This window comes from Rousettus aegyptiacus, unplaced genomic scaffold, assembly GCF_014176215.1.
Source record: "Rousettus aegyptiacus isolate mRouAeg1 unplaced genomic scaffold, mRouAeg1.p scaffold_m13_p_6, whole genome shotgun sequence".
Classification (NCBI taxonomy): Eukaryota; Metazoa; Chordata; class Mammalia; order Chiroptera; family Pteropodidae; genus Rousettus; species Rousettus aegyptiacus.
In genome coordinates, this window is record NW_023416309.1 from 44,112,348 (window position 1) to 44,131,980 (window position 19,633).

The following is a 19,633-nucleotide window of genomic DNA, read 5'->3' on the forward strand; positions in this document are numbered from 1 at the left end:
CATGCATACATGGGGTATAGAATAAAATGACTGTAATTCTTAAGGAGAGCAGCTCTCTAACAAAAATCCCCCTTACGGAACAAGCTGTGGAAAATGACAGGCTGCTAGATAGGCAGACATCTTCAGTAAACGTATTGTCATTTGTGTTGCGAGTTATTTTTACTATTAATAACCAATATGTGTGATATATTTTTGATAGTTTTATGATTTTTTTCTACAATATTATCAGTTGAGATTATTAGTGAGAGGTACCTTCAGAGAAGTCTACATAGGACAGCTTGAGGGCGGCAGGCAGCGGGAAGGCTGCCTATGAAATGTGTCTTGAACCTATGCAGTTGTGTAGCAAACACATTGCTTCTAATTTAAATGTTCATGTTCCTTTGGGATGATCTACAAAGTGGAGAGGGATATAGACTACTGGAAGCTTGGTTTTTCTAACCCAAAGCCACTGTCGGTGCCTACAATAACCTTGGCGATCCAAATCTGGGATGTGAGATAGGTAGACCTCAGTCGGAGACCTGGCTCCGCCAGGTAGTAAGTCTGCTACTTCAAACAGGTTCTTTAAGCTCTCAGAGCCTCACTATTCTCTGAAAGTGGAATATCTAATAGTGCCTACTTTAAGGGTTTTTCAGAGGAGTTGAATCATACACATAAAAAGTTTGTTTAGCACAAAGCCTGGTGCACAGTAGGAATTAAAGAAACAAACAAACACTTTAGCTAAAAATAGGGAAGTGGAACTGGCAAATTGGTTATCTTGTAAAACTGTTTGAACTCAGAGAAGATAGGGTGTTTTGTCAAACTGCCTCTGTCACAAGTGTAAGGAGATAAAGATCAATAATTGCTGATACAGCAGGATTCTTCATGAGTTAAATAATGTTTTGGGGATCCCTAAATAGTGGTGGCCTCCCACCGGACCACAGAAGCTGAAAAAAGATTCTTGTTAGTATGTTCTGTACTCAATTTGGTCCAATGGGCAAGGGGCAGGTAAGAGGCATGGAATACTGCTCACCCGTAATACTCTTGGCTTGGAACTTGAAATTAATTTGAATAAGGCCACTCATTTAAAGGTGCTATATTATTTTAAAGTAAATAATTTCTCTAGCAACCTCAGCTAGTCCTGTGCCTAATTAGAAAGACACGCACACCTACCATAAGAGGCATTCTGGTGCCATTTTTACTAAACATAACTTAGGAGTTATCACTGCCCATCATACTTAACACACCTCTAGATGCCTCAGTGAGGGGAAAAGCTTGAACACTTCTTGGAACTGTTTCCTAGTGCAGCTTCCTTAACATGGTTCACACGCTTTCCCTCTATATCACCTTCTCTCTGACAACAAATCATCCCCAGATAAAGCCTAGGAAACACACTAAATTAAAAAAAAAAAAGCAAAAATCTAAAAGAATATTAATAGTGAGACATAATATGGGAAAAGAATAATAGGATGGGGAGAAATTCCTTCACTTGTGCTGATTCTCAGTATATTAGATTGGTGTACACAAGTGGCTTGTTTCTGAACATTTCTGAGCAAAAAAATAAATAAATAAAATCCATCAGAAAATGATCAATTCATAGTCAGTCAAATAGCTCAGCAAGTCACACAGACCTAGCCCCCAGACACAGGTGTTTTATCCTGGGCATCTGGAAGAGGCCTAGTAAGGGAAATGAGAATAATTTGAAGAAAACCAGAATCCAGGATTATTCAAATTTTACCCCCTGATTTCTTCCTGCCTCCCCACTTGGCTCTCTTTTTCTTCTTTCCCCTTCCTCTAAGTAATAACATTCTTCTAGATGTAAAACTTCGGATTACATTTTAAAAGGACACAATATTTAAATTACGTCATAAATCAACAGCAGTAATAACATACAAGTTACATGTAAGTACAGGACGGCGTTGTCAGACCCGAGACTGTTGTCCACCTGCACGGTCACTCGGAAAATGCCCACATTGTGATAGACGTGTTTGATCCCATCTTCCATGGAGCTGAGGTTGACATAAGACACTGCGATGCCATCACCAAAGTCCACTTGAATGAATGTCCTCTGAACGTCACCCTGAAAAACAGCCCAACATCAGAGGAAAGGGAGTCTGTGGTTGGCTGCTCCTACTTTAGGGGCTGGGGCATGTCCTAGGGTCTGGCTCAGGGACAGTAACAGCCTTGGCTTGCTGCTGCAGCTGGGACAATCTGTCTATGTTTGACTGAATCTCTGTGACATTCCCTGGCAGACGGGCATCTACTCAGATGGATGTTCTCCAAATCTGAAGGGTACCAACTACCCAAAGTTTCCAGATTTGGAAAATTAAGTGTTTGATTATTAGCTCCAATTTTACATTCAATTCCTCTGAAGACTTTGTTTATAGTCTTATTCACGTGAAAAAAAAGCGTACACACACAGTTTTAAAGATTTCAACTATGTGACATGGTCACGGACCACTTCCCATGTGTTCAGGACCCCTGAGTCTCCTTCTTTATTTCTGGTTCCCTAACCATGCTGGAGGGAGGACAAGAGACACCTTGCCTTACACCTGATATGATGCTAGACTCAACCCTATTATTATCTAAGAGAGTGATGGTTAATTTCTTTATACATCAGCATTTTTTTTACTATCAAAATGATCTAATTTTATTCTTCATAGTATTGTTATCTGGAGAGAGAAGCAGGCAATGTTCATCCATCTTACAGATGAGGAAGATAGTCAGGGATGGTTTAATCATTGGCTCAAGGTTAACGAAGTTAGTTAGCAGCAGCCCTGGAATTCAACTCCAACTCTCTGGGTTGCGTTTCATTCATTGTATGCGGGTAAAGCACTGATGGCTCCTCCAGGATTAAATTCTAGTGTGCCTTTCGCAAGTTAGATAATTTAATGCATGCCATTCAGCCTCCTTTGGTCTCAGTTACCTAATCTATGAAGTGGACTCTCTTTTTTTAAATTTAATTTTATTAGTTTCAAGTATACAGTACATTGGTTAGAAATTTATGTACTTTATAAAATGATCTACCTGATTGCTCTTTCTCTCCTCTGGGTCTTACATTAATGCTAGCCATTACATTAATGCTAACTGCATTCCCTATGCTGTACCTTCCTGTCTTAATGCACAGTTGTTATAAAAGACATGTGAGTAACTTGTAATCTGTAAAATTCTATACCGAAACACATGACTGTAAAAAACAGTGCAACTATGGAAGGCCTGCAATACCCCTTTCAGAGTTTGATTAGAATCATGGGATTCCAAATTCCTCACAGGTAGGAAGGAGAAGAAGATAAAGTCTGATTAATAAAATCCAAGACTTATTAAAAAAAAAAGAAGTTTTAGGAATAACAGTTAAGACTCTTAAGGAACAATTTATTAGCCCTGACTGACAAACACTAGCTTCCCTTACCCACAGCCCCTACATTTTTTTATTTGTTTTGTTAACTTTTTCCATTTTCGGGGTGGGGTATAGCAACTTTGAAGTAGAAATGTATTTTCGATTAAGTAAGGTTCATATGGTATCATATTTTTTGAAAAGGCCAAGTTTAAAATGCTGACATTTAAAAGATTAATTCACATGGAAAGGAAAGGCTGTTCAAATCCCATGAATCTATATGACTTACTCTGCTGAACTATGCCCAGCGAAGCATTGTGTGTAGGGCACACGACAGCTCTCAGTAAGGACATGAGCAAAAATTCTCCCCAAGTGTGGGAAAAAGAAACTCCATTCAAAACTACAAAACAAATATCCACAAGCCTAGAGACTGTGCACTTACTTGAATTCCCTTCACTAATAAATATAAATGTCAATCATTCTTGCTGATTTGGACTTCATTTGGACAACCAACTTGGACTGATCAATTTTTCATTCTGTTTCTGGTCAGTTTCAGCTCCCATGTTTTCTGGATTTTTAACAGAGTTGCTGCCAACCAACCCTAGGTTTGGGCATGGAAGAAGAGCCCACCTTTTAATCTACTCATATGATTTGGGACAAGTGTCTCAGGGAAATATCAGGAGTTCATAACGTTAACTGCAGAATAAAACATGCAATATAGTTTGAGAGAAAGAGAGGTTTAGGGTTCTTTGTGGGGACAGAGTAGCCATCAGGTAGGGGTCACCATTTGCAAGAGGACAGAGGGTTAGATCTCTGTCTTGCTGGTCTTTCTGCCTGATAGCATTCCTAATATTCTTTCTATTTTATTTATTTTTCATTTTCTAATTAAAAATTATTACAGTGACATCCACAGAATCAAATAAGATTCAAGTGTATCATTCAACAATAATTTGCGTACATAAGGCATTGTGTGTTCAATCTAATTTTCTACTCATGATGAATTATGTTTATAACAGGTGAAAGGAAAAAACTATACAGTGTCCATCTGGACTCTTTATCAGTAGAGATGCCATTATAGAGGAATCGGGCTTTGAGAGTATTAGGTCAGGTAGCTTACTGCACACCTAAGAGCCCTTGTGGGCAAAGGCATGGAATGTCACGATCACATGTGAAGTGCCCAGGGCTTCCTGATGTGGGTGCAGGTCTCTGGGCTTGGTGCTCTGCACCAGGAGACAGGAGCATCAAGGTTCCAAGTCTCACAGCTAAAGGCAGCAGGTTTTATCCCTGATGTTGTAGCTTTGCCCACTCAAGTGGAACAAAGTGGGTCCTAGGCCTTTGCCTTCAGGGGTTTTCAGGCAATTGGCAAGCCTAATATCCCTGTAACTCCATCACATTGGGATTGAACTTTCATCAGCATCTGACTTCCCTGGGCTGTAATTAATGTCTGAGGCAGAGATGCTAACTCCTTGCAGAATATAAGAAATAGGATAAAGGAAAGAGACCTGAAGTCACTATTTGATTAGCATGCTTGCCTGACTTTAAATAGCTTTCTCTCTTGTCATTCAACCAACCAACCAATGAACTAACCAACCAACCAACTGGCAGATATTTCTTGAGTATCTATCTATCTTGTGTCAGGCACTAAGTGGGAAAATGTTGATAAGAAATAAATTAACCAACCAAGGGACATGAGAGAGGGTGATGGAGGTGAGGAGTCCAGGCAATGGGGACAGTGGAACAGATATGTAAGGGCTCTGAGTCAGAAGTGGGTGGTACAGTTAAAGGAGGCTGAAGTTACAGGCACAATAGGACCATATTATAAAATGAGACTGGAGGGGAGTAAATTACATTTTAGAACTTGTAGGCTGCGTTTCTGATTTTGATCTTTCTCTTGTGAGCAATGGAAAGCCTTAAAGTGTTTTAAGGAAGGATTTGGGAGAAGATGGCAAGACGATATTTTTAATTCAAAGAGATCATTCTGGCTACAATATGGGGGATGAATTGGAAAAAGGACCAGTATTCTAAGAAGCCAATTAGGATGTAGGTTGGGGTGGATTCTGATAGATTGAAATATGATTTCCAATAGGAAATTACACGCACCTTCCTGCCAAAATCAACTTCCAGAATTTATTGGTTTTTAAATCAGTGAATCTCAGCCTTTGATGTCAGTAGCTCAGAAGTTAAAAGAAAAAGTACTGATCCCCAGCTACCACCCAAGACCCACCTCCTGGTTCAAGGCCTCTGTGGTCTGAAAAAGTCTTCAGCTGATGCTGGGCTGAACCAAAGGTTGAAAGGCCCCCGGGTTCAGATTCTTGAACATTAGCTTTTCATGGAATTCATCTGAAGGAGACTATTCTACAGTACAAGCTGATGCTGTTCTTATTTAATTTTGCTATGATGGTAAAGTTTCTCCAGAATGTTTTAGAATTCTAAGTGCTAAGGGTGCATTAATAAAGCCAGGGATGAAAGAACTGAACTCACTTTTAGTGACTAGTGTACAAGATATGCTAACTTCCACGAGACATGCTAACTTCTCTAGGAAGATGAGTTGCTAGATAGTATGAGGGTAGATCGTGTGAATTTCTGAGGGCAGGGATGTGCCCGTAATGACTGTATCCTCAGTAGCTAACTCAGTGCTTGCAGATGATTCTTTTTTGTTCAATATATTTTGAATATTGTGCATTTCTAATGTGTTTGTTCATCCAAGTGCTTTCTTATGTATTACCTTGTTTGGCTGTCAGGACTCCTGGGAGATAGTGAGGGCAGACATCATTTCTATTCCAAATCTAGTCATCATTTCTAAATATACCTGAAGGACTGGAGCACAGACAAGTTAAATAAGATTCCTAAAGCTCACAGCCTGTGAGTGACTTAAGAAAGGGTTTAAGACTATCTATGGTTTAACTTTTATCCATGCAGCACAGTCCTCGCTGAGCTTCTTTAATCGAAAGTTGCTTGTAATCCCTTTCAGAGTGAGGGAAAGGTGATGACAGACAGAGCATCACTTTCTTCTCTTGTTAGACTCTATCCCTGGCTTTAATTGTTTTCGTCTCTGACAACATTTTTGCTTACAAGTGGAAAGATGGGCTGTCATAAACTCCATACACCATTTTTTTAAAAATATTTTTTAAAGAGTTAACTTAAATCATACAGATGAGAATTTCCGGGAAGCAAGATCTCAAATGCTCCCTCCATCCATCATCCCTATTTCTTCCCTCTGGTGAAGCAATATCATGTTCAAGCCAAAAAGAAGACAGAGAATAGGGGAAACAAAAAGCATTCAGAATTAGTAGTCAGGACAATCTTGTGTGTAATTGAGAGTTACTTCGATCTAATAAATCACAAGTCATCATTCCCAAAACAGAACGTAGGCTGGACTATCATATAAAATATCTAGACTATCATATAAAATTCTTTAGACCTAACACCTTTTAGTCACACACCCAAATATAGATACAGAACTGAGAATACTAGCTCAAAAGAAGTACCCAGGAAAAGCACAAAAGCCAAATGAAATCCATATGGGGATTCTCCAAGGGCATCACTGACTCCGTAATAGAAAAACAAATATATCAAATGGCCACAATGAAGCCAAGATTAACCGGAGGAATGAAAGGTGTGTGAACCTATCAGTTCCTGTAACACGGCTCTGGAGAAAAATGGGAAAATAAATGCTGCAGTAACTCAACACTGACAGCCTCAGCCTGAAATGAGACTCCAAGACGCTCCTGAAGGCATTAGGGACCCACTGCAGGTAGAAACTGAACTCATATGTCAGAGCCTGGTCCCTGCAGAGCTCCAGAGTGTGCACGGCTCAGGCATCATTAAAATTCAGTCTTGGAAGCGACCTCGTGGTTCATGCAGAAATAACTGCATTGTAAAGAAACAACTATAGTATAGCCTATTTTGTAAAAGGGAACAAAAGCCACGAGTACCACAGTAGATATTCTATAAGGCTGTGTGTGTTTGTATAAACATAGGGAAGGGTACAAATAAATATAACCCAGCCCAACACTGAAGTGAGGGGGAGAGGGAGAACAGTGAGATTAACAGAGAGAGGGAGTAAATGAGAGGAAATAAAGACTGTACCCAATTTAAAAGGGGTGGTGGCGGAGAAGCACGGTATAGCACAAGAAACTGCAAAACCCAACATTCTATCTCTATTGTTACAGTAATTATTTAAATATTGATTACATAAAAGGGAAATAACCAGATGGTAACACAGATATTGGTTAGATTGATGATGGAATACATCCAACTTTGGTCTTGGATTTCTGTTGTTTCAATGCTGTTTTGATCATAAAGTAAGATTTAAAATATCATTAAGTGGTATTAAATGAAATAAACAAAATCAGATATTTCACTCAGTTTTTCTCATGGCTAAAGATATTTAGGCAAGGTAGAGAGCATGAAATAAAAGTAGCCCACCATTGCCTTAAATACCATACTTGAGGTAGGTTTAGACTCAGGTTAGTGAGATCTCAACAAGAAACAGGAAAAGAGACAATTATGGTAAAATCTACCCTGGCTTTCACAGAAGAGATTCCATCGACCTGACATAAGCATATGGAGAGAAGTACTATCTATTCAATTAAGAGTTAACTCTGGCATGTGACTTCTTGCATAAAGTGTCCAAGTAAGATTGTTCTAGAACATCCCCTTGTGGTCACTATGAGAGATAATATTTCTTGAAGTCTACTGGGCCAGAATTAACAACTGTTCTCTACATAGTATCTCACTTAATCTTCAACTTTAAAAGAGCCAGCTTTAAAAGTCTGTTCGAATTTGCCTAGAGTCACAAGACGAGTTTGAACCAAGCTCTTCCTACCTCTAAGCTCGGCACTGCTACTACTTGTTCACAGAAGACACTCAAACTATTCTATTGTGCTCATTCCCAGGTGAGTATTGAAGAAGGGAGTCACTCATGTGTGAAACTAGAGAGCTTTTGTAAGCTTCAGTGACTAAAAGCCTTTAGAGAAATGCCAAGATGAATGTAATTCTTCATTAAGTAATGATGTAAGAGGAGCCCTGTGTAATATGCCAGGCTCTATAAAATACCATGGAAGCTGTAAGATGTGTCAGCAAAGACCCATGTTGATAATGTGTTTGATGAAAGTGAGATGATTGTAAACAGAAATCAGCTGCTGGACCTGCATTGGACCTGCCATTTTACAGCACACAGCACACCTGTCTATGGTAAAAGGCAGTTGCCTATGCACTACATTCTGTTTCCAACAAGTTTTTGGTCCTTTCTGATATCCTTTCCGAGAGGTGCTACCATTGCTGAAATCTAAGGATGTCTCACTGTATCAGCTGGGAAAAAAATGATCCCTGGATGTCTGGTTCAAATCATGACCTATAAGCTTCTTTTTCAGTTTCAAAACTTAGCTCTGGAAAACAATCCTAAGAAATCTAATTTTGGCATAACTGCAGAATACAGTCAATCTCCTTCTCTTGCTTATTCAGAGATAGCTTTCTATAGTAGAGGTGTCTGTCTCTCCAAATGTGCAGACCCCAAAGCTTTTCTGCAAACAAAGGTTTGAACTTCTGTTTCTTTACCTGTAAACTGAAGATGGGTAGAATGATGATGACTCGAATGGTCATTTCTAGTCCACATAATCTGTAATTTTTATCATTCTATTTTCTTATTGTTGGCATTATTAGACATCCACACATATTCCAATATCTCTTCAAGCTGCTGAAATAATCTCAGTTCTAAGGTGAAGATGCAGAAATCATTCAAGTGTTACTGCCACAAGGTGGAGACTTTCCATTGTACATTAATGGTGGATTACACTGAGGATTGAGCTGGTAAGGCAGAAAGTCATGGAATGGCAAAGTACAAAGCCAGAAACCTGAGGAAGTTACACTCTTGAGCAAGAATTGTGTGGTTTGGTAAAGCACTGATTCAGGGCTAGTGGCCACTCACGTGGATGAAGTGGGACATTGGGGTCGAGGGGCTAAAGCAGACAGGTCAAGAGATTGAAAACCTGAACTGAAGACTATTCCATGATTCCAGCCTTTGGGATGTTCACTGAACCGGAGCTCTCAGTAGTGAGGCTGGTATTTCTCCTTGCTTGTCAAGGCAGATCACAGTTCTTTATAAACATCCACTCCCTGAAAACCTAATGAACAGCAATACCCTGATGCATGTGGATCAGTATTAAGAGGAGAGACAAGTAGAGCCTTAGAAAGAGTTGCAAACCAATCCAACCTGAACTTCAAACAGTAGGCCTCTGGCTAAAGACAACCTATATTGCCTGCCTCATTACCTTCTTTCCTTTTTAACCTGAAGCAACAGGGAGAAAAAAAAAAATGAAGTGGCTAGATTACCTCGCTAGAGTCAAAGAGAATAAACCTGAATGGAATAAGGAATAATACATGAGAAAGCCTCTTAAATCCCCATGGCTCACTGAAATCAGTTCCTGTTCCTTTGTGTGGAAGAAGAAAACAGCTGAGGTTTCTCAGTCAGATCTGGGCTAGTTTAGAAACTGACACCTGCCTCAACTTAATGCTGCCTGCTGATTCTTTGTGCCATCTCTAACAGCCTCAATTTTTCTTCATATGAAAAAAGTAGGTCAAATTCTTTCATGAATTCTACAAAATAGTGTCTCACAGAAAAATTTATCAGGAGTCATCTTCTCTACCATCCGATGGCTGGCAGCATCCTGCAATATTTATGAAGCATTATTGCATTATGGTCACTTTCATGCCACCATAAGTCTTTCGATGTGTGTGATATTACAGATCCTTGAAATCCATCTAATGAGGACACAGCCTCCACGTTTCAGAGTTAAATCTCACAGAAGCTTTACTCGTGAGTTTTCTTAATTCAGTTCCAGTCTTTGTACGTAAATTAGAGTATTAAAACAATGAGATACAGATCAAAGTTTTAATTTTAGTCTCTTGCCTCAGATTTAATTTAAAAGTCTTAAATTATGCAGTGAATTGCATCTCTTTATTCTTACGGCTGTTTAAAACATATTTAATTATCTTCTGTAAATGCAGACACTACATCTGCCTAGCAGTCCTCTCAAACGAATGCCTTTCAAATCAGTTTTGTTGAGTTCTTAAGAATAATTAGGCCCTTCACCATCTAGCCTGTGCCTTCAAGGTCTTGCATTAGATTTTGCTGGGAATCTGAGTTACCGTGTTCAAAGCCTATAGGCTCATTAGGTGCTCGTTAGTGGTCCAGAGGACGTCCATCCTGAGAGAGTCTCCAGACAGAAATGCTACCTCCCATTGAATATTTGGGTCTCAGTGCAAAACACCTTTGACTGGCTTCCTAAAATTCAGGCATAACTGAAAAACGTTCGGTTTCTCTGACATAACTTTTTAGGCTGCTTCTCTCCCATCTATCTTGGTACCTGGATCAATGGTCATTTTTCCTTAAGAAAACAATGAAGCATGAATGTAGTGTGTGTGTGTGTGTGTGTGTGTGTGTGTGTGTGTGTGTGTGTGTGTGTGTTCTTCTTGGATCTGCCATAATGAATCTGGAATGGAAGCAAGACTAGCTCCCTGACCTGTTGCTTCTAAAAAAAAATTCTTTCATTAGACCATATTGGAGAAAACCCTAAAAGCAGCAGGGATAGAGTTCCTGACAATGGGGCTTTTCGTCAAGTTCAAAAGTTATGTGGTTCTTGAACACATCGGGTGAACTAAGCTGTGGGGTTTGAAAGAGTTGTGGTATGGAGTCATTTTTGTCACCTAGATGTGAAGGGTAGCCTCCTCACAGGAAGGAATTTCATTCCTGGCACATGTCAAATCTGCAAAATTCTGACTGGGGTACATACTATAGTACATGAAACTACAAGCTAGCATCAGTGTACATAGCCTTTGATTATCTTTTGTCAATGAGAAGTTCTCTTCTTCGCTCTGGTTTTAGCAAGGTTTTCATTGATATTCTTATTTAGAATTAGGACCCCCACTAGTACAGAATAAAGGAAGGGATTTAGATATCAGATGAAGTCTTTAACAGGTTTTGGATGTTATTCAATTTTTAAGAGTCTTTTCCTTTTAAGGTTGAGTTTTATATCTACTGGGGAAGCCCAACCAAATCCACGCACATTTATTGAGAGCCTATCAATCTGTTAGGCATGGTGAGGTAGAGTTGCAACCAGGAATGGCGTGATTTCTATCTCAGTATTTATAATTTATTGGGGGACATTAAATAAAGATTATTATAATATAATGTAGTCTCCTTTCTTGTTTTGTATGAATATAAAATGTTTATTATTTTCTATTTCATATAGTGATACTTTTATTTGAAACTTGAAAGAGCAGAGGTCCTCGTTAACACAAAATAGGTATTGCCGCAAGCTACATTATGTCGACTCATGAATGAAAAGTACATGATGTAAAATTGGAACTTAGTCAAATATTTGTCTAACTACTTAGTGACACAGTTGATTCCTCGGATCTCTAATGCTTTCATTGATATGCACAGGACATGAAGCCTACATGGAGTTGTATGTAAGTAACTAGGGGCAAAGAAAGGAGGCTGCATCAGTCCCTTGCCCAGACTAGCCCCACAGACAGAGGCCAAGTCTATAAGAAAAAAGATAAACCATGAAACACAGAGACCTCTTAGTCCTTTGGCATCTAAAAAACCTGATGCTTTAGGGGTATCAGAAGTATGACATTTACATCCTTATTGTTATGAAGAACTGGCACTAGATATGGGGACAAGAGTCAGACACTATATTCAAAGTAAGTTTAAAAGTATCAAATTCAAATGAAAAGGTGCCTCTTAGGAATTTTAAGGAGGATATAGAGACTCCATGTATTGCCAGTGGCACACATTAAGGGTTTTTGTTTGTTCTTTTGTATTAAATTTTAAAAAATGTTATAGCCTAATTTACACCCACACCTCTGGAACAGTTTGATATATGTTGGTAGTAAACTCCCTGAGTGTCACTTTCATAACCTATGTTTTCCAATGTTCTTTAGAATGGATAAAACAGCACCAGCTATACAATATCCATTCAATAACGGCTTGGTTTTGTATAGAGGGGGAAACCCATGAGAGAATTTGGCATCTCTCTTTGCTAAGATAGTTTTCAACAAAATGTTCCCAAACCATGAATACTCTCAGAAAACCAGGGGGAGGATCTTGGTTTATATGTTGACTAGTATCTAAGAATATCGGAGTAGCCTCAGGCCAGCACAGCTGGGGCAAATATAACAGTGTCTATATTTTCTACATCTTGATCTATGTTACTACCTGCCCCCAGCCAAGTGTTTCTAGGAAGATTTAGGAACTACGGTGTGAAGTTCTTTCCCAGAAAATGGTTCTTCTCACCATAAAAACAATACAAAAGCAAGATACCACAGAGCCAGGATTTGACTCCCAGCTCTCCTATGTGCTTTGTGGTCTTAGGTAAGTTACTTTGCCTTTCTGTGTCTCTGCTGCACCATCTATGAAATGATAATGATGATAATTGCTACTTGAGTAGGATTTCTGAGAGATCTAAACAAGATAATCAAGAAAGCACTCACAAACTGGACCACAGTTAGTGCTCGGTAAATGTGGCATGTTTGAACTGTTACCATTGTGTCATATTTCAATGTCCTCCAGTTTCTTAGAACATGTCTGCTTTTCTTTATTCTTCATTGCTCATCATGTGACTTACCCATGCCAATGTATGTAACCCAGAGATTAATAAAGAAACTAAGGTTGTTTCTGCAAAAGGAGTTTGTGAATCATGAGCACAGAATCCCAGTCAAATGTGAGGTCCCCAGGGCCTCCTGATGTGGGGACGGTTCTTTTGGCTTGCGGCTCTGCACCAGGAGACGAGAGCATCAAGGGGCCAGGTCTGACAGCTGAAGGCAGATTTTATCCCTGCTGTTGTAGCTTTGCCCACTCAAGTGGGATGAACTGACTTGTTACATTTTCCCTTCTTGCACCCAGAAGGCATGAATTTACACATCTTAGAACCAAATTCCCCAATCTGTTCCCACATCACTCAGCCAAGTTTGAGATGCTCGATGATCTTACATAGAAAGCAAAGTTGAACAGATGAGAGTCTGGCCTCTGCCCCTGGAGGGGATACTCCATTTGTACAAAGGTCAGAGCTGACCAGGAATGCATTCTGGTTTCAGATCTTCCTCTCATGTGTTCTTGGAAATGAAACAAATTCTGAATTCTGAAGCTCATTCCAGTATAAACATCTGTAGCTTCAATAACTGATGTTCTTCTGAGTATCATAATTGGGTTCCTTATATCTCTGTGAAAGGGACCTTTGCATTCACCATGCAGGTTAACATAGGATTAGCCCACAAAATGAATTATGGGACTAGTCCACAAAATGAATCCTTACCTAAGAAAAGTCCTCGAAAAGTTTTCTTTCTTTTTCCTTTTTTTTTAAAAAACCTAAATACGAGCACTATATTTTATGTGAATTTTCAAAATGACTTCTAAGCAAGCTTTTGTTAAGCATAATACACATAAATAAAAAATGCAAAAAAATAAATATATGACTGAAATTTTACAAAGTAAATGTATCCATTAATCATCAAGAAATTAAACATTGCCAGGACCTCTCAAATCCCCACTGCCATTCTCCTCCCGAAGGTAACAATTTTTCTCATTCTATCACCATAAATTAGCATTGGAGTTATACAAATACATATTTTCAGTCAAATTTCTTTAGCTCAGTGTTGGATATGAGATTCGTCCAAGTGTTTCTGTGTAGCAAGTTTGTTCCTTTTCATTGCTGTATGGTATTTCTATACCATAATTTATTTCTCCATTCTACTATTGATGAGTATGTGTTCCATCTTTTCAGATCTGATGAATAACTCTATAATGTATATATTTTTACATATATTTTGGTACATATTTATATGTATTTCTAATTGGAATATACTTAGGAGTGGAAATGTCAGATCACAGGTTATATTAATGTTCAGACGGGTCTCTAAAGTAAGAGTATCGATCTGTACCCCAAACAGTGTTGTATGAATGGCCAGTTGACTGGTATTCTCAACAACACCTGTTATTTGTCTTTTTAAATATAAATCTTCTGATAGACACACAATAATATCTGATTACAATTTTAAGTTACATATCTTATTGAGTAATGATATTTTATGTCTTCACAAAATTTTTTCATATGCTTATGGCTATTTGGTTATCATCTTTGAGAAGACTGCTTAAGTCATTTGCACATTTTCTATTGGTTTGCCAGAAATATTTTATTGATTTGTAAGATGTATTTCTATTTTCCTGAGTATGAATCATTTGTTGAAATCATGTATTACAAATATCTTTTTCCCCTCTAGGACTTACCCTTTAATTTTCCAAATAGTGTCTTTTAAAGAAAAAAAATATTAATTTTAATATAGTATAATTAAACTATATTCTTTTTTATACTTGGTGGATTTGTTTCCTGTTTAAAAAAATCTTTGCCTACCCTGAGGTCATGAAGACACTCTTCTGCGTTTTCCTTTAAAAACTTTAGTTTTATCTTTCAGAATTAGCTTGACAGTCTGGTTACGTTTATTTGTGTGTGTTACCAGAGGTCAAGATTCATGGATTCTCACATGAATATTCAATGTTATATCATCATTTATTGAAAAGATTATAATTTATTTATTGTATTATAGTATCTCATTTGTCAAAAATAAGTGGGTGTATACATATGGATATGTTTCTTGACTCTTTACATCCTTTCCTGGTCAGCTTGTGTATATAGCATATATATATTTCCTATGCCAATACTACACTTTCTTAATTACTGTAACTTTATAATAAATCTTGTTATCTGGTAACATAAGCCATTCTATTTTGTGAGTCCCCGTAAGACTATCTTTGTTATTCTTGAGCCTTGCATTTTCACATAATTTTTATAATCATCTTGTCAATATTGAATGGAATTGCCTTGAATCTAAGATCAAGATGGGAAAAATTTTGTATCTTCTCATAGTATTGCATCTTTTAATTCATGATCATGGTATATTTCCCCGTTCATTTACATTTTTCAAAATTTTTTTTCCAAATGTGTAGAGCTATTGAAAATAAGTTGTTATATTTGTCTGTAGACATGTGTTATATTCTGATGCTATTATAAATTATACATATATCTGTATATATACATATATATACATATATATATTATTTAGAGAACTTATGTGCCAAAAATTTAAGACTTACTCTAAATCTAGAGTAAATGAAATATGTTTGAAATTAGCAGTTAGCACCGGTTTGAAAATCAGATGAAGAGAATAAATTTAAGTGTATAGAAAGAGATCCAGACATATATGGTCATTGATTTATAGCAAAGGTTCATAGCAATTCAGTGTGAAAATAATTATCTCAGTGGTGCTGGGTCAATTAGATATACATATGAAAAAATATATAAACACTGGCTCCTTTTTAAACAAATTTTTCAAGATGGATCATAGCCTTAAAAATGAAAACAAAAGAAAAAAGTCTGTGGCATAATACTGCCATGATTTTGGGTTAGGTATAGACTTTTTAAGCAAGACACAGACATCCTTAATTATTTATTTTACGTATTTACTGATGATATTTGGGTTTATATCTGCATTTCGGTATTTGTTTTATTTTTTTCAATTGTAGTATGTTCCTTTTTCTCTTTTTCCTTGCCTTATTTTGAATTCATGAGGCACTTTTAATATTATTCCAACTCCTCTGTCTATAAATTGATAGTTAAATATTCTCTTAGTATTTATTCTTTTAGTTGTTGTTCTAGATTTTAAAACATACATTTTGGACATGTTGGTGTCTAATATAAATTACTACTTTTACTTCTTCACAGACATTTTCGTGGAACTTAAAACACTTTAATTCTATTTAATTTCCTCCACATATTATATCATTGTTGTCATGTATTTTAATTTACATATATTTAAAAATCCCATAGCTGATTATCATGATTGGCCTGCAAAGTTAATACTAATTTCAATTTACATATATATATATATTATATATACACACATACACATACATACATACATCTATATATACACACATACATAATACATATATATGTGTATATATATACACATATATACATACACACACACATATATACATATATACATGTATATACATGTGTGTATATATGTATATGTATGTGTGTGTATATATACATGTATATATGTATATATATACTCCCTTTTGTGCTCTTCATTCTTTCCATTAGTTTTATGCTTTTGTCTGGAATCATTTTCTTTATGCTTGATGATTACTTTATTTCTTTTTGTAGAAATCAACTGATATAACTCATCTCAGTTTTTGCTCATCTGAAAAATATCTTTATTTTAACTTCACATTCCCCCCACCCCTGTCCCCAGCACAACAAAAATGTCATTCCATTTTCTTCTCCTTTAAAAACATTTGTCTTTGTTTTTAGATTTCTGTAGTTTGAATATGATAACTGAATGTGGTTCTTCTTTGTATATATCCTGGTTTAAGTTTGATGATTCTCTTGAATGTATATGTTTGATATACTGGATATCTTTTATCAGTTTTGGAAAATTCTCAGGCATTATTTCTTTAAAATAATTATGGCTCCTTATCTCCCTCCTCCCTTCCTGGGACTCCAATTAGATTTGTGTTAGCCCTTTTCACTATTTTCCACTTGTCCCTTATAATTCTTTTCTCCATTTTCTATCTGTTTTCTCTTATGCTACAAATGGTATATTTCCTGCTCTCCTTTCTTTCAGTTAACCGACCCTCTATTCATCGGGGTTCAATTTGCTTCAAACCCATCAAAGTTTTTAACATCAGTTATTATATCTTTATTTCTACAACTTTCATATGATTACTGCTTCCTACTGATTACTTCTGTAGGGTAAATTTTCTATCTTGTCCCATATTCGTGAACATGTTAATCCTATTTCAGAGGACTGTTCTTTTTCTGTTGCTTTTTATTTCTTGGGAGAAATAATTTCAGGCTGAATTTTGAGGTTTAGAGAGGCTAATATAATTCTAGTTTGTCCTTTGTAGGAGTCTCAGGAATCTAACCTGGTTTTATACTGTTTACCATGGTTCCCTTCCTGATAGTGATTACATTATATTTTACCTGTATCACTTAGGTATTATCAAATAACTCAAGGTAAAAAAAGGCTCTCTATATTGTGCTACTTCTCCATGCTTCCCTTCTCTCTGGAATGTGACCTCATCAGTCCCAACTGCCTTGGTAGCCCCAAAAGCATCTTTTATCTTCCCAGCCTTGTGAGTCCACAAGAGCTGTTCAGCCCACATGTTCTGTTCGGCCTTCTACTGGGAAACTCAAATCTGACCTCTTATATGATGTGATATAGTTGGCAAAGTGCTCAAGGGAAAATACAGCATAAAACCTTGGGCTCACTGCAATGAATTTCTCATCATAGAAAAGAACTATGGCTTCTCAAACCCTCTTGATAGTTCTCTCATTCTCCTCTCTCTCCTTCTCCTTTTCTCACTTGCTCACTCACTTGCTCACTTACTCTAAATATTTATGGTATATTTATGGTTTGCTGCAAGCTAATTTGTCATAGCCTCAGGCGTAAGTCCTCCCAAATTTTACTTCTAAAAAATGCAAACAATTTCAACTAGCTTAAATTGGCCTGTATCTTTCTAGTTCCAACTGAAGAATTTTGGGGAAACTTAGTGTTTAGAAGACTGGATGTGGTCAAAAGGCATTTCTTAAGAAGATAAGAGCAAAAAGTTTTAGGTTAGAACACTGGTTCTTTAAGTGGTCCTTGTACCTGAGCATCAGCTTCACCTGAGCTAGGGGTTTAAAAGTTGTAGAAGTGGAGGTTGAGACCTAGGAAGTAATGTTGGTGATTTTGGGGTTAAGAAACATAACTGCATTGACAAACACTTATATACCTGAAAACTTATCATTTAATCACATTTTTTACTTTAATTTTAATTTTATAAGAAATAGATGAAAAATCCCATTGAAAAAATATTACAACCTAATCACTGCTAATGTTTTATCAAACCTGATGATGTAATCCCAATGGCTTCATTTTTTTACCCATTCAAGTTACACTCCAAAGCCTCTCCTACTACTCTATCCCCTTTGACTTTACTGTATTTTTTTCCTTTGAAACACAATGCATAACCTATGATCTTCTTAGAAACACACATTTTGGGGCTCAACCCCAATCTACTTAATCAGAATCTTTGGAGATGGTCCCCAGAAAACTATTATAACATGCTCATAAGGTGGTTATTACACACATTAAAGACTGAAAGCCACTGGGCTATCAAAAGAGAAAACTAGAAAGAAATGTTGTAAATTTTAATTGCAGTGTCATCTTATCTTTTAAAATTCCTTTGTATTCAAAAGTCTAGCATAGTGCTGGCCATATTTTAGGTACTCAGAAAACAGAATAATTGAAATAATTTAATGAAAGTGTGTATCCTCTAGAAACCATCTTTCTCATTTACAAAATTTCAAAAATGCCTGTGTACATTATAAAAGAAAATCTTAAATCTTATTCATCGTCTAAACATACAGGAATTTCGCATAACCATAATATAGCCAAAAAAAAAAAAAAGTGATGCTCATAATGATATCCCCAAAGTGTTACAAAAATATAAACTCAATTGGTGAATGAAGTATACTCAATTGTGTTTAAATTGGCCTCTGTTTTATATGTATGACCAGCATGTTGCCTTTGGGGAAAAAAAAAAAAGCCAAGATTGCAGGCAGAGAAAGGAAGAGGGCATTAGAATCTCATAGGTTGGTTGAGATTGTGTATGTTCTAAATTATTTTGGGAATACCATTAATGCATCCTGAGAAAACCTTTTGCTGGAGGTGCCAATAAGGCAAGGTTAAATCAAAAAAAGAACCCCCAAGTAATGAGATATTAAGTAGGAGTGAAGAATAATTTGCAGTAAAATGAAAATAATTGAAGAAATGTGTCAGAGAAGGTGAAATGATAACAACAAAAACAAGGAACAAAAAGTAGAATAAAACAAAAATGTTGAACATTTAAAATTAAAAAAAAAAGTAAACAAAACCATGACTTTTTAGGAAAAGTCACTGGCTCTAGAAGGTAGAGGGGAGATAGGAATCAGTCCTACCTCTTCCAATTGCACCATGAGAGTAACATTGTGCCCCTGTTCTGCCGTCAGCTTTCCGTCAGCGGTGACGATCCGGAGCCCCCGTGGGGCCTTCCCTGGACACTTTTGTGGTTTGGCAGTGTACCGTTCTCTCACTCCATCAGTGCAATTATTGGAAACCACCTTTCTATACCTAAATGGAGAAAAGCTTAAGTTGTAATCTAGCTCATTATAATTCAGATCACTCTCAATATTTAAAGCCAAACCTACTGCCTATTTTTGAGGGCTATCAATA

At 36.9% G+C, this 19,633-nt stretch overlaps 1 protein-coding gene across 9 annotated transcripts in view; it reads right to left on the bottom strand.

The window, feature by feature from the left end:
• The window catches only part of SORCS1 (sortilin related VPS10 domain containing receptor 1), a 455,635-nt gene that overhangs the window by 49,297 nt on the left and 386,705 nt on the right, over positions 1 to 19,633 (bottom strand). For all 9 annotated transcript variants that reach the window (XM_016144037.2, XM_016144032.2, XM_016144035.2 and 6 more), the window contains exons 18-19: positions 19,360 to 19,531; positions 1,870 to 2,056 (exon numbers count right to left, since the gene is read on the bottom strand). In XM_016144037.2, coding sequence (XP_015999523.2) covers positions 1,870 to 2,056; positions 19,360 to 19,531 — 359 coding nt within the window. The remainder of the gene's footprint in view (positions 1 to 1,869; positions 2,057 to 19,359; positions 19,532 to 19,633) is intronic.